This window comes from Pollachius pollachius, assembly GCF_949987615.1.
Source record: "Pollachius pollachius genome assembly, chromosome: 17".
Classification (NCBI taxonomy): Eukaryota; Metazoa; Chordata; class Actinopteri; order Gadiformes; family Gadidae; genus Pollachius; species Pollachius pollachius.
In genome coordinates this window covers 1,269,799-1,282,483 of record NC_136950.1, presented here as the reverse complement: position 1 = coordinate 1,282,483, position 12,685 = coordinate 1,269,799, and the positions used below count along the sequence as shown (strand labels likewise).

General features: G+C 40.6%; 1 protein-coding gene across 2 annotated transcripts; it reads right to left on the bottom strand.

Annotated features, from left to right (window-relative positions):
* Window positions 1–490: 490 nt before the first annotated feature.
* sec22c (SEC22 homolog C, vesicle trafficking protein) lies at window positions 491–12,669 on the bottom strand. 2 transcript variants are annotated; one of them, XM_079755265.1, is made up of 7 exons: window positions 12,158–12,669; window positions 11,808–12,065; window positions 11,473–11,636; window positions 11,189–11,371; window positions 10,275–10,393; window positions 7,825–7,890; window positions 491–2,798 (listed from the first exon to the last, which is right to left on the bottom strand). In XM_079755265.1, exons 2-7 carry the CDS (start codon window positions 11,987–11,989, stop codon window positions 2,598–2,600), a joined length of 915 nt encoding a protein of 304 aa, XP_079611391.1. In that variant the 5' UTR covers window positions 11,990–12,065; window positions 12,158–12,669; the 3' UTR covers window positions 491–2,597. The 2 variants fall into 2 exon arrangements, with proteins under 2 accessions (XP_079611391.1, XP_079611392.1); XM_079755266.1 differs by having other exon boundaries at window positions 11,808–12,669.
* Between the last annotated feature and the right edge of the window lie 16 nt (window positions 12,670–12,685).

Here is a 12,685-nt window from a genome sequence, read left to right as displayed (position 1 = left end):
ACATAAACACGTATCCATTTGTGTGAACTTGATAATGTGGTGTGAAATTGAATGGAATCACAAATGTCAATGGACAGGCAGCACCTAGACCTTTCCTTCTCCAAACCCCGATGTTGAAGAATTTCCCTAACTTGACGTCTCTGGTAGTGTAAGGGCGCCCCCTGCTTTCACAAATCAGAAATGCATTACTGGATAGATAAGGTTAACGTTGATCAACCCAACAGTTTGAGACTACATTATTTCTGTTGTTGGCAAACTGTGTAAAGGTTAAATCCAAAACTACTGTAGTATGGGCTGTACCGTTGTAGAAGCAAAACAATTAAAGGTCAATGTCAGTCAATGAAGAATGTAGGCCTACCACAGAGAACTAAGTTAGTACAACAAGTCGACTTATCTTTACATTTTAGGCAAAGGTATAATTGTACGATATTTTTAATTGGGGTGGGCTAAGATGATGTATTTTTACAGAATCCAATGATAAAACAGCAAATTAAAAAGCCTCTATTTATTAATTAAATGTCAGTTTTACCAAAGCAGAAGACATACTTTATCCAGAAATTCCAATGAATAATCAAATGTATTTGAGTTATTTTTAAAATTGAACATTGGGGTCAGGAAAGAATGTCCCGCCGTATGGCTTTAAGACAGAAGGCATCAAAATAACAAAACAAATCAAATCCTAGCACCTGATATGCAGACAATGTTTTAGACCAAGTTCTGTGGCCAGGTATATACCATACCAAAAATATCAACATATGATAATTAAACAGTGCAGTTCTCCAGTGTTCCCAAACATACAATCTTATATTTACTGAACTTTCATTAGGTCATAAAAATCATGTTGGTAGTGAAATCCACAGTCTACATATTTTGTCAATCTCCCCTCTTTTTGCATTTTTCTTCGAGAAAAAAATCTCTCAGCATCAAAGATGCACTGATTATTATACAAGATCACAAATATGAAATTGTTACATAAGCCTTGCTTTTAAATAGTTGAAAAACAAATAATTTAGACAAAACAGGGCCTTATTTTCGATTCTTCTGATTAAACATCTTGTGTTTAAAAATGTAAGCATTAATATATACAATGACATTTCGATAGAAAAACTTCAAAACAATGACATGACTTAGAACTATAAGCTAGTAAGCTATGTCTGAAGGCCATCCAGTCGTGGGATGGCCTTTCCTCAACATCATGTGTTATTCTTCATTTGTTTTGAAAGAGCATTTGAAAATGAAAGTTAAGACAGGAAGGACAGCCATGGTGGCTGCTGTGAGCACACCGCAGCCTCTGTCCGTCATCTGCTTCTCTGCTACACATTCACACGCCCTCTTCACACTGCACAGCATTTAGGCACATTTCTACTAAAACTGAAAATAGATCAGACATTCAACCAATTGTTCCACATTCATCAGCAGCCATATTATTACAAATAAAAAACATTTCTGCCCGGTCATGCACCTCTGAGGAAAACTAAATTTAAAACCGAATGAACATACCCTCATCATAGTCCAATATCTACCCCACTTAAGACCAACTGCAGTAGCAAAAAATAAAGCAAATATTCAATCAAAATACAACCAATAATAACAAAATCGGTAGTGCAGAATTTGGACGTTCATTTTGACACTCATCAAAAACACCACAGTGTCGATATTATCAAATAATAAACATTTGATAATATATATCACAGATGTACAACAGACTGGAAGCAGGCGTTGAATTATTAAACAATCACCATTTTTGTTTTCAAACAAAGTATTCAAAACAGCCTAATCATTTGGAGTTCATTAAATTCAACTCTCAATGTTATGAATGGGCGATGTCAAAAATATGGAAAATGATTTGTTGATCAGCCTGTATCCCCTTTGTCTCTGTCTAATAGATTTAAGACTCGAGTGTTTGGAAAGAGCAGCCCAGCTCCCAAATACCAGAGCCTATTGTCCTTCAGCAGGAACTAAAATGCCCAAAAATAGGGAGAATGCATTACGTCCATATCGAAATATCATCAAAATGTCCCAATCAAAAGAACAACAATAGTACCCAGAATAAACCCATGAAAATATCTTCTACAGGTTGAACAACTGTAAGGATTAAGATAGCACAAAGGGTCTCCTTCGAGTCTAAAACTTTGGTTCAGAGTTGATTTTAGAAAAAGTCTATAGATGTAACACCAACTTCTGTATAAAAGTTAAGTCTAAATGTATCCTCAACACTGTGGTAATCAACAAGCATTTCCCTACTTCACATATGAAGCTCAGCAGTCTTCAACATGTCTTTACCTTTCTATGTTGAAATGAGATACAGCTAATGGTATTGCTCAGGGAAAAAAATAATTAATTCCCTTAAAATGTCTTGCTCTTTAAATGTCTCGGTCTTAGCAAAAAAAAATCGAAATGAAAAGTATTCAAAGTGCAACAGCTTCCTGTAAGTCCAACAGAAGTATTGAATTCCACTCCTTTAAGCATTAATCCCTACATCATGACAATTAAAAGTGGTCTATGTAATTGATATGGCCAGTTTTACCTTCAGTAACTGACTTAACCTGAAAGGGGACGGAGAGAGACAGAGACAGAGAGAGGGAGAGAGTCTTCCCTCACACCCCACAGTCATTGCTCCGGTCCAGGAGCTTGCGGGACAGGATGAGGGCGGTGGAGAGACAGGCCACGACGGTGTGGAACAGCAGCTGCCAGCGGTTCCTCAGGCCAAACAGGAAGGCATTGCACAGCACCAGCACGCCCAGCAGAGAGAGCGCCTTTAGCCTCTTGTGTGACGAGTGGAAGAGATAGAGCTGGCACTGTGGGGAGACGTCCACACATGGACTGGGGTTAGAAAGTACTTTTATTTAATGAGGGAAACAAATTGGAAAAATGTGTGTGTGTGTGTGTGTGTGTGTGTGTGTGTGTGTGTGTGTGTGTGTGTGTGTGTGTGTGTGTGTGTGTGTGTGTGTGTGTGTGTGTGTGTGTGTGTGTGTGTGTGTGTGTGTGTGTGTGTGTGTGTGTGTGTGTGTGATCTGTCCTACCCCAAGCTATCAAAGTACCCCATCAGCTTGCCAATATACCCTGAATTTTCTCTATTTTACCTGTCCAGGCTGCCATTAGCCACAGATGTAAGCTTCACCACCTCAAACACTTGTTCTATTGTTTTGCACCACTGATGTAATTCTGGTTGTTTCCATAGCCTTGTCAGCTGTTTCAGTGCGGTTTCAGTGTGTATGTTAATACCCAACCAATTTTCACATGTCAGGGATTCCCTAATGTCAAGGAGGTCTTTGATGGCTTTCTCTACCTCTTCCTAGAAATATCTTATTACCGGACATGTAAAAAATATATGTATGATTTGCTTTACTTTCCCCACATCCTCTCAAGCAATCAGCTCCTGCTATTGGAGAGATCCTTCCATTCAAACAGTCTCCCTTCAAATAGATAACTATTTTTCCCATTTTCCTTTTGCTTTACTTTCTACTCTTGTTAATCTTTGCAGTATTTTGTAAAAACATGATAATTTTGTCCTACATTTTATTAGATTTTCTATCATATATTGTAATAATTAATTTACATTTGTTTCCTCTTCTAAATTTTGCTTAATGTTACTCCTTAGCTGTAGATATTTAAAAAAAGAAAATTGCTCTAGACCATACCTAGAAGACATGGCTTCATATGTATTTTCAGGGAGAAATTGTGAAAATGCAAAAATCCCTTGCTATACCAACATTGTAAAATTGTATCTTTTCTATTTTGTATAAATTCTGGGTCTTTCATAATTTCTCTGAGCTGTACATTTTCGCTCTGTATTTGATTTTTTTTGCACAAACCGTAGGTGTTGTTTTTGGTTCTCTTTCCTTAAAAAGGACAGTGTTCCCTTTTTAAGGGAATCCTATTAATCCTTTTGTTAGCTCGTTCTCCATATTTATCCATTTTATCTCTGTGTCACCTTTGATCCACTTCATTATTGTTACAATTTGAGTTGCATAATAATAATTTTGTATATTCGGGAGGCCTAGCCCTCCTTCATCTTTCTGTTGGGTTAGTAAATTGAACTCTGTGTTTTCCTTTATTTCAGACAAAATTTGCAATCATTTTATTCCACGTATGAACCCTAACCCTTTCTGGTATATCTGATAATGCTTGAAATAAGAAAATACGTTGTGGGAGACTTTCTTTCAAACATTCAGTTATTTTTGAAAAGTTGATTTTTTTTTTACTAATGAAAATACCCAGATATTTTATCATCTCTGTAACCCACTTTAAATGTATAACGTGTTTGAATGCCTGATTCACCTGCGTACCAGTACTTAAACATTCACATTTATTTTCATTAATTTTATATCCTGATCAGTGTTGGGAACGTTACTTTAAAAGAGTAATTAGTTATAGTTACTCACTACTTGTTTCAAAAAGTAACTGATTTAGTAACTGAATTACTCTATAATAAAAGTAACTAGTTACCAGGGAAAGTAACTATTTGCGTTACTGTAAAAAAAGAAAGTTGCTATATGTCAAAGAATTTGGATTTTTCTGAGCAGTTTTCACTTGGCCTTAATGTGTTGAATGGTTTAACTGCCTATTCAGGGCCCTTATATACTTCCAACTGAATTTTTAGTTGCAAAGGCTGTGGAACATCTTCCGAATACGACAGAAAATGCCAACTTTTCAGCGGATTGCTCCAGACTCGCCATTTCTGCTGCTTAATCGAATCTGTTTGGTGTGTGCGTTTGCGTGTGTGGCAGGCGTGTTCTGGCTTGTGTGTAAAAACACTGGCTCCGATTGGCTACCATGAAACATGACTCTGCCTTAGCCAATCATAATCGCTTATCTCATTGTTAACCCACCCGGTCTCCTCGCTAGCAGTTTGTGTTTGGAGTCAGCGGTGCGTTCGGATTACGCAGTATATTCAATCAATTCATAGTAACGCACCGCCTTTAACGTACAGTAACGGTAACGGCGTTGTAACGACGGAAACAGTAATTAGTTAGATTAGGTAACGCCGTTGTTTTAAACGGCATTATTACACTGATCCTGATACTGTGCTGTATCCTTCAATCTCCTCCATTAAGTGTTGAATTGAACTTTCAGGTTCAAGTTAAATAAATAATGACATTGTCTAAATATCATCATCATATAATAAATATTTGGCCTGTTAAGCCCATTGAGACTGTAATGGTGATTATGGGCTATACAAATACAATTGAATTGAATCTTCATATAGTCCTAATATATGCATTTATTTTCCTATCTTTATCCCTCTAATATTTACATTTTTTCTTATACCTATTGTCATCACTTCAATATATATTGCAAATAGAAGGGGGGAGAGAAGGTCTCGTTGTCTAGTGCCTCTTTGGATTGTAAATTTCCTCGAAAAGGTACCATTTGTTTTAACTATAGACAGAGGTTTAATAAAATAGTGCTTGTAACCATTGGCAGAATGTCTCATCCTACCAAAGCTCTTAATTGTCTCAAACATAGAAGGCCAGTTAACTAGATCAAAAGCCTTTTTAGCATCTAAGGTCATCAGTATCAGCTCATCATTCTCTTTTTGTGCATGATCAATTATATTCAATGTTCGTTGTTGTTCAATGTTATTATCAGACAGGATTCTTCCTGGGATAAAACCACATTGGTCGGGAGTAATTATATCTGTAATTGTGTCTTTAAGCCTGTTTTTTTGTGTATTTTAGCCTGTTGATCTGTGTTAAGTAGTGATATAGGTCTATATGAAGCACATTTTCTGGTATCTTTCCCTTCTTTATGTATTAATGTTACTTTTGATGATGACCATGTTTGAGACCACTTTATTGTATCTAATGCATGCCTGTATGCTCTAACCAGTAGTGGACTTAATTGGTCTTTAAAAACTTAGTAGAATTAATTGCAAATCGGTCGTTACCTGGAGATTTCCCATTTTTCAACCCCTGCATTTGCTTATATACCTCATATGCTGTTATTTGTTTTGTTAACTTTTCATTACTTACTTGTTACTTTTGGTAGATCCAAATTTTTTTTATATATGCCTTAAATGTATCTCGATCTGCACTTACCTCTGCTGTATACAGTTTTTCGTAGTAACTAGCAAATTATTCAGCAATCTGGTCCAGTTATTATTCTAACTTGATCTGGTTTTAAGTTTGTAATATGTGCTTTGTTTCTTGAGTTTAAAAGCCAGTATTTTTAAGGACTTCTGCCCACCATCACAACTTTCTTGCTTTTTAACGTCATTAACTTTTCAATCTCAAACATGCATATTTTTTCTAATTGTCAGTTTTTCCTTTAATTGTAGCTTATCCTCATTGCTATTTGTTTGACTATGTCTATATCTACTGTTTTTATGTCCTCAACTAGCTGTTTCTGTTGTGCTCTTCTTTTTATCCTAGCTTAGGAATATGAAATAATATGTCCTCTGAAGAAAGCTTTGGCTCCTTCACATAAAATAATTGGATCCATATCCTTTATGTCGTTTATTTCCACATAGTATTTTAGTACTTTTTAAATTATTTCTAGAAACTATTTTCTGCAGAAGTGAATTATTAATTATGAAGGTTTAATTATTATTGCTACTCCCCTTTGTTTTGAGTTATATGCGCTATAATATACCTGACTCTTTGTTATCTTCTTTAATTTTTAATGTTCCTGTTTTTTCCAAATGGATTTCTTGCAAGTAAACTATGTCCGCTTTCTCTTTCTCCATCCCCAATCTCCAGCTAAATCTTTTTCCCTCTTTATGACATTATTTATCCCATTAACATTCAGAGATATTACTTTCAAATCACACTTGAAGCAGCTGACAGGTTCTTGGAGAAACCAGAGCCCGTCACTCTCTATTGAGCCCCATTGTATCGAACTTGGTTGCAGTTCCATTTTAATTCCACTGGGGGTGATCGCGGGTGAGTGCAGATTGAATGGGGGTCTATGGGGCTAGACGGCTAAATGTATCTCTTTCACCTGCTTGTCGTTGAAATATCACAAATTTTATTGTAGATTCCACAAGTTCAATATAGATTATAGTTCAAAAGTCGAATGAATGAGTACTTATGTCCATTCGATTTATTACAGTTTGGGGCGTTGTAGCATTCTCCTAATTAATGCTTATTTGTCAGGGACGGACTTGCAACTTATTATGACCAGAGACCCCACTTGATGGAATCTGAAGCTAAAGCAGAATAAGAAACATTATCTTAAGGAGGACTCCTCGTCAGAGTTAATGGTTATATATATATATATATATATATATTAATTATGCAGAAGGGCCAAAGTGACTCAGAACTTGCCATAAAGCAGGACCTCTGGATATGACGCCATCATCTTTCTGAATGGATATTTTTAACAGATAAGTGAACTTAAAATAAATTATATTCAGCTGAGTGTATTATCTTAGAATTTGAGGGTGAAACCCTGTCGACTCCCATTCATTTTGCAATCGCCCGCAAGCGCCCTCGCATGGACAGAGATGTGTCACCGCAACCAGTTCAGAAACAGGAAGTTACCAGAAAGTGCCAGTTCTCTTCCTATCAGACATTCTCTGGAGAAACTAACCTTTGTTTTCGTCTGATTATATTACTCTGGCGTAGTGCAGCATGGCATAGGCAGATATATGCATATGAAAGTATGTGTGCATGAATTTACATATATGGGGATACATGTATGAATAGGTATATTCATGCATTCTGTGTTGTATATTCTGTGTTGTGAATGTGAAGCCGTTGTTGAAGGTTAACCAAAAGAGAAAAGAAAAGAAAAACACATACATACATTTTATGTTAGAAAGTACTTCTGAAGGATAAAATGCGTTACTTTGAGCTGAACATCAATAAGAATGTGTCTTACCTGAAAAAGACAGAGCACGAACGCCAGGAGAAACGCCACCACACTCCATAGTGCGTCATAGTCGTCCTTTTCAATAGGAGAACATTATAGATGTAAACAACTATTCAGATTCAGATTCAGCTTTATTGGCCAGGTTTGCATAACAAACAAGGAATTTGACTTTGGTTAACCCTTAGCTCTCCAAGTATAACACTCAACACTTAACCTATTGTTAATATATAAAAAAGAAAATACAAAACAGAAAGAACAATACGAAATATAAATATACTGTTAAGTATACAGTATAACAATACAATATAATATACTAATTTGCAAAAAAGAATATACAATAACAATACAAGAGAGGGAAGAAAAGGTGCAATATCAGTGCAGTCAATATACGTGCAGTCAATATAAGTGATTTAAGATTTCAATATCAATACAGTGCAAGGCAGTTCAGTGGAATGGCAATATATTAATAACAACAATATTGGAATTGAAAAATTGAAATATACATGAGGTAGATGCAGAACAGTGTTGATAGCCCTTGTTCAGTGAAAGGTTGGGTGCTATTTCTGAGCGTTCAACAGAGTGACTGCTTGGGAAAATATGGGCTGTCATTTCAAAAGCAAAGAAGTAAAAACGTATATCAGTGTTTCCCCCAGCACTGTATGGTTAAGGCGGCCGCCTAAACAACAATAGAGCCCCGCCTTGACTACCAATGTATAAAAATTAGTGCTGTCAAGCGATTCAAATATTTAATTGCAATTAATCAAATTAATGTCATAGTTAACTCGCGATTAATCGCACATTTTTTTCTATTCTAAATATCCCTTTATTTCGTGCTGCTAGCCTTTTAGGGAGATCAGGGAGTGTTGAGAAGGACAGTAAGAAGAGAGACCCGCAGTGGTAGGCCTATCGTAAAACGAAAGGCTGAACGAAAAAAAACGTTCAATCACTGAACTTTCGAACAAAACTCTTGATCAGCAAAGATGGGAAATACTTCAACATTTATTATTTAAACTAGTATGAATATTCCTACCGTACGTAGGCCTATACACATTACCAAGCTATCGAATAACGACCACACACACACACACACACACACACACACACACACACGGTGGCGGAGTGGTAATCGGGAGAGTCGGGAGAATTCCCGGTGGGCCGTTAACGTTTTGGGGCTGTCGGGCTGATTACTGCGGGATAACAATATTGCGTTTATAAAAGTTCCTTGCAGCGCCGTCCGGCAGCCTGAGCAGTGCGCCCGCAACCTCTCACTCACTCAACACAGACGCAACGTCGCAGCCAAGTCGATTTTGTCTAGAGGGGGGTAACTGAGCGGCCCCTCCCGAAGTGGTACAGCCCAGTTGGGCCTTGAACTGCGATTGGTCAGAAAGACCTAACAGCATTGAACTCTCGTGCAGGCTCGAACAGAGTGACACACACACACACACACACACACGCACACACACACGCACACACACACGCACACTTTTAAGGAGTTTTTCACCCGCTTTGTATCCTTGCTTGCCCCAACAAGTTTGTGCGGCATGCTTGTTGTTTTGTTTCCGGTGTAGCTAGATCTTGTAAATTTTCTAACGTGAATAGTTGTTGCCATTAACAAAGTAGAAAACTCTCGTAGGGAAAGAAAACTATATAAATACTTCCATCAGGTATTAAAAATAAAAGATAAATAATGCATCGTAATACTGTTCACAACTAGCCTGGGTATGCCCATGCTGCATTGCGCGCGATTTCATTTCGCGCTGCTAGTCAGCCTGGATTCCATGGATCCGATTTTCACCTGAGATAGGGAACCAATCACAGAACGGGGAGGGACGGCAAGACGATGACGACGTCTATGCGACACACCCATCGTCTTCTTCCTCATCGAATTTCTGACGCTCTACATACGTCAGCTGGTATAGTTGATACGATTGGCTTTGAGCTACGTACAGACTCATATGAAAGACATTCGTAGGGCCCAATAAACGGCTCCGGGCAATCGTAAACCACGCCTCAAATACGAGAAAATTAATGTGTGGTTCCCAGACCTCATCTCAATGTAGATTGAGATGTTAGCCAGGCTAGTTCACAACAATGGTCGTGAATGGAATTGACCACCTTGATTAAGACATTTTCTGGGGGAAACACTGTATATTAAAGGCTCAAGAATATAAAATGACCTTGAAATACTGTTTTATTGTCTATGATAATGACTGAAAAACATGCTTAGCAAGACGTGTTTTTACTAGTCATTTAGCATACACTTTTATTCAAGGAGACCTACAGTGAATTTAAACCCTGACCTTCATGAGCAGGTCCTGGATAGAGGTCCTACTCAAAGCGGCCTACAGGTAGACTGGTCATAGTGTAGTGGATTCCAGGCTGGGAGTCAAACACCCTCCAACTCTTGGGTCACACAACGAACCCTGAAGGGGAACAATGAGGTGATTCAGCCCTCCTACCTGGAAGGTGTTCTCCATGAGGTGGACGCCCCGGACGAGGTTCAGAGAGGCACACACGATGTTGAGGACCAGGGACAGGATGCCTGCTGGAGCCACTGGTTCAAGTCTCACAGTGTGACCTACGCAGCCACAACACATCTTAGATAACAGGACCAACTACTACTAGTATAGTACTACAAAAGTTTAAACCACCGCCTGCTGCCATGTCAAGCCCCCATGGAATTAAAGCACAATGCATCGCTGAAGGAGCCCTCAGGGTAAGGGTCAGTCCCGGTCCCTTTAGGGGGTCCGACCCAGTTCCTTTAGGGATCAGACCTGGTCACTTTAGGGGGTCAGACCCAATCCCCTTAGGGGTCAGACCCAGTCCCCTTAGGGGGTCAGATCCAATCCCTTTAGGGGTCAGACCCAGTCCCCTTAGGGGGTCAGACCCAATCCCTTTAGGGGTCAGACCCAGTGCCCTTAGGGGGTCAGACCCAGTCCCCTTAGGGGGTCAAACCCAGTCCCCTTAGGGGGTCAAACCCAGTCCCCTTAGGGAGACAGACCCAGTCCCCTTAGGGGGTCAGACCCAGTCCCCTTAGGGGTCAGACCCAGTCCCCTTAGGGGGACAGACCAAGTCCCCTTAGGGGTCAGACCCAGTCCCCTTAGGGGTCAGACCCAGTCCCCTTTGGGGGTCAGACCCAGTCCCCTTTGGGGGTCAGACCCAGTCCCCTTAGGGGTCAGACCCAGTCCCCTTAGGGGGTCAGACCCAGTCCCCTTAGGGGTCAGACCCAGACCCTCTTGGCTGGGACCACCAACAGCCAAGGTGCCAGACTATCCGCACCCTTATCACCCTCTAATGTATAATACTGTAGGTAATAAGCTAAAATGGAATCAACAGCATCTTTTGTGATGGGAGCTGTTGATGGTTAACCTACCAGACCCAGGGCCGTGCTCCAAATGCCCGTTGGCGAGCTCCTGGGCTAGCTCCAACTCCTCTATGGTTAGCGCTTTCGGAGGCCGTCGTTTTAGGTCATCCTGGACCTCAGCCAACGTGATCTCCAGCGCCGGGCCACCCCCGATCTGGTTGTATTGCTGCTTTAGCTTCTGAATACTGCCGTCTGTATCAGAAAAAGCAGAGTGGCTCTCAGCACACAGGTACCATCTAGGATTGAATCATGGGTGACATCAAATGTGGGAGCCGCCACCTCCTTCTACGCACCAAACTCCAAAAAGGGATATGGCCGGGCGGCTAGGCTGACCGCCTTGCTATCGAAACACGCCTTGAATGCCCAGCACAAGTCCTCCAGGAAACAGAAGGCCTTGGCTACAGAGAGGCCGCGGTGGCACACGGCCATATAGGACACTCCCTCCGAAGAAACAAAGCTGAGACATTGGGAGGGAAACAGGTGTTTTAGAAAACAAACCATAATGTCATTAGTCAACAAACCAGAGGGTCAACCCCCAGGGTCATCTGTCACCAGGGATACCCGAGATGAGCTTGAATCAAAACACAATGTCTGTATGCTTCATATGTTTAGTTTGCTTAGTTCCTACTATATATTTAGGTCCTGGCCCTTGACCGTCCCTCTCTCGGGGAAGCGGCTCAGTGCCTTGCTCATCTTCCTGAGCTGCTGCTTCCTCTCCTGGAGTTCTCGGTTGTGCGCGAAGTCCGTGGAGGCTGAGAGGGGGAGGCCGTCCCTCAGCCGGACCACGAAGGCGAACAGGATCATTGGCATGGTCCACTTGGCCAATGAATCACAAAACGTCTACATCTGGGGGAGTCAGGCTCGTCGTCCCTCACAGCGGTCATCTCTGTGCGATAAGAGGTAGTGTTCAGTCAGCTGTGTGGATGGTTGAAGAGGCAGCCGGTCATGTCTGTATGATAAGAGGTGGTGTTCAGTCACCTGTTTGTGGACATCGCATCGCACCCTTATCTCCGTATCCCTGGATTTATACGGTCAAATAGCTACTTTATCTTGAGAGCTAACAGCATGTGGTGAAAAACCTGTAACCGTATGAATACTTAAACTAAATGTAGACGTGATTTACAATACCGAGCAAGTTGTATGAGCGAACATCACGCAGACAACCAGCCTCGCTGTGTTGTTCTTCCTGGTCAACCACAACACACGGGAGCCCAGGAGAGACAAAAGAGGCGGGCAAACTCGTTCTTGCAGTGCGCCTTCGCTTCGTTCCCGGGCGTTATCATCTCACGATGGAACGCCAGCAACGGGATGCTCCAGATCAGCGTTATTGGCGACAGAGAGGGAGCGACTTTCAGGTACTTGGCTTTAGCGGTGAGAGAGAATGAAGGAATTTCGAAAGAAGGATATCCGTATTCCTTTCAAATGTAGGGTATATTGCGAAGTCAAAAATCGGCAAACGTCTATATTTATCATCAGGGCTCTCAAGTCTCACGCATTCGGCGTGAG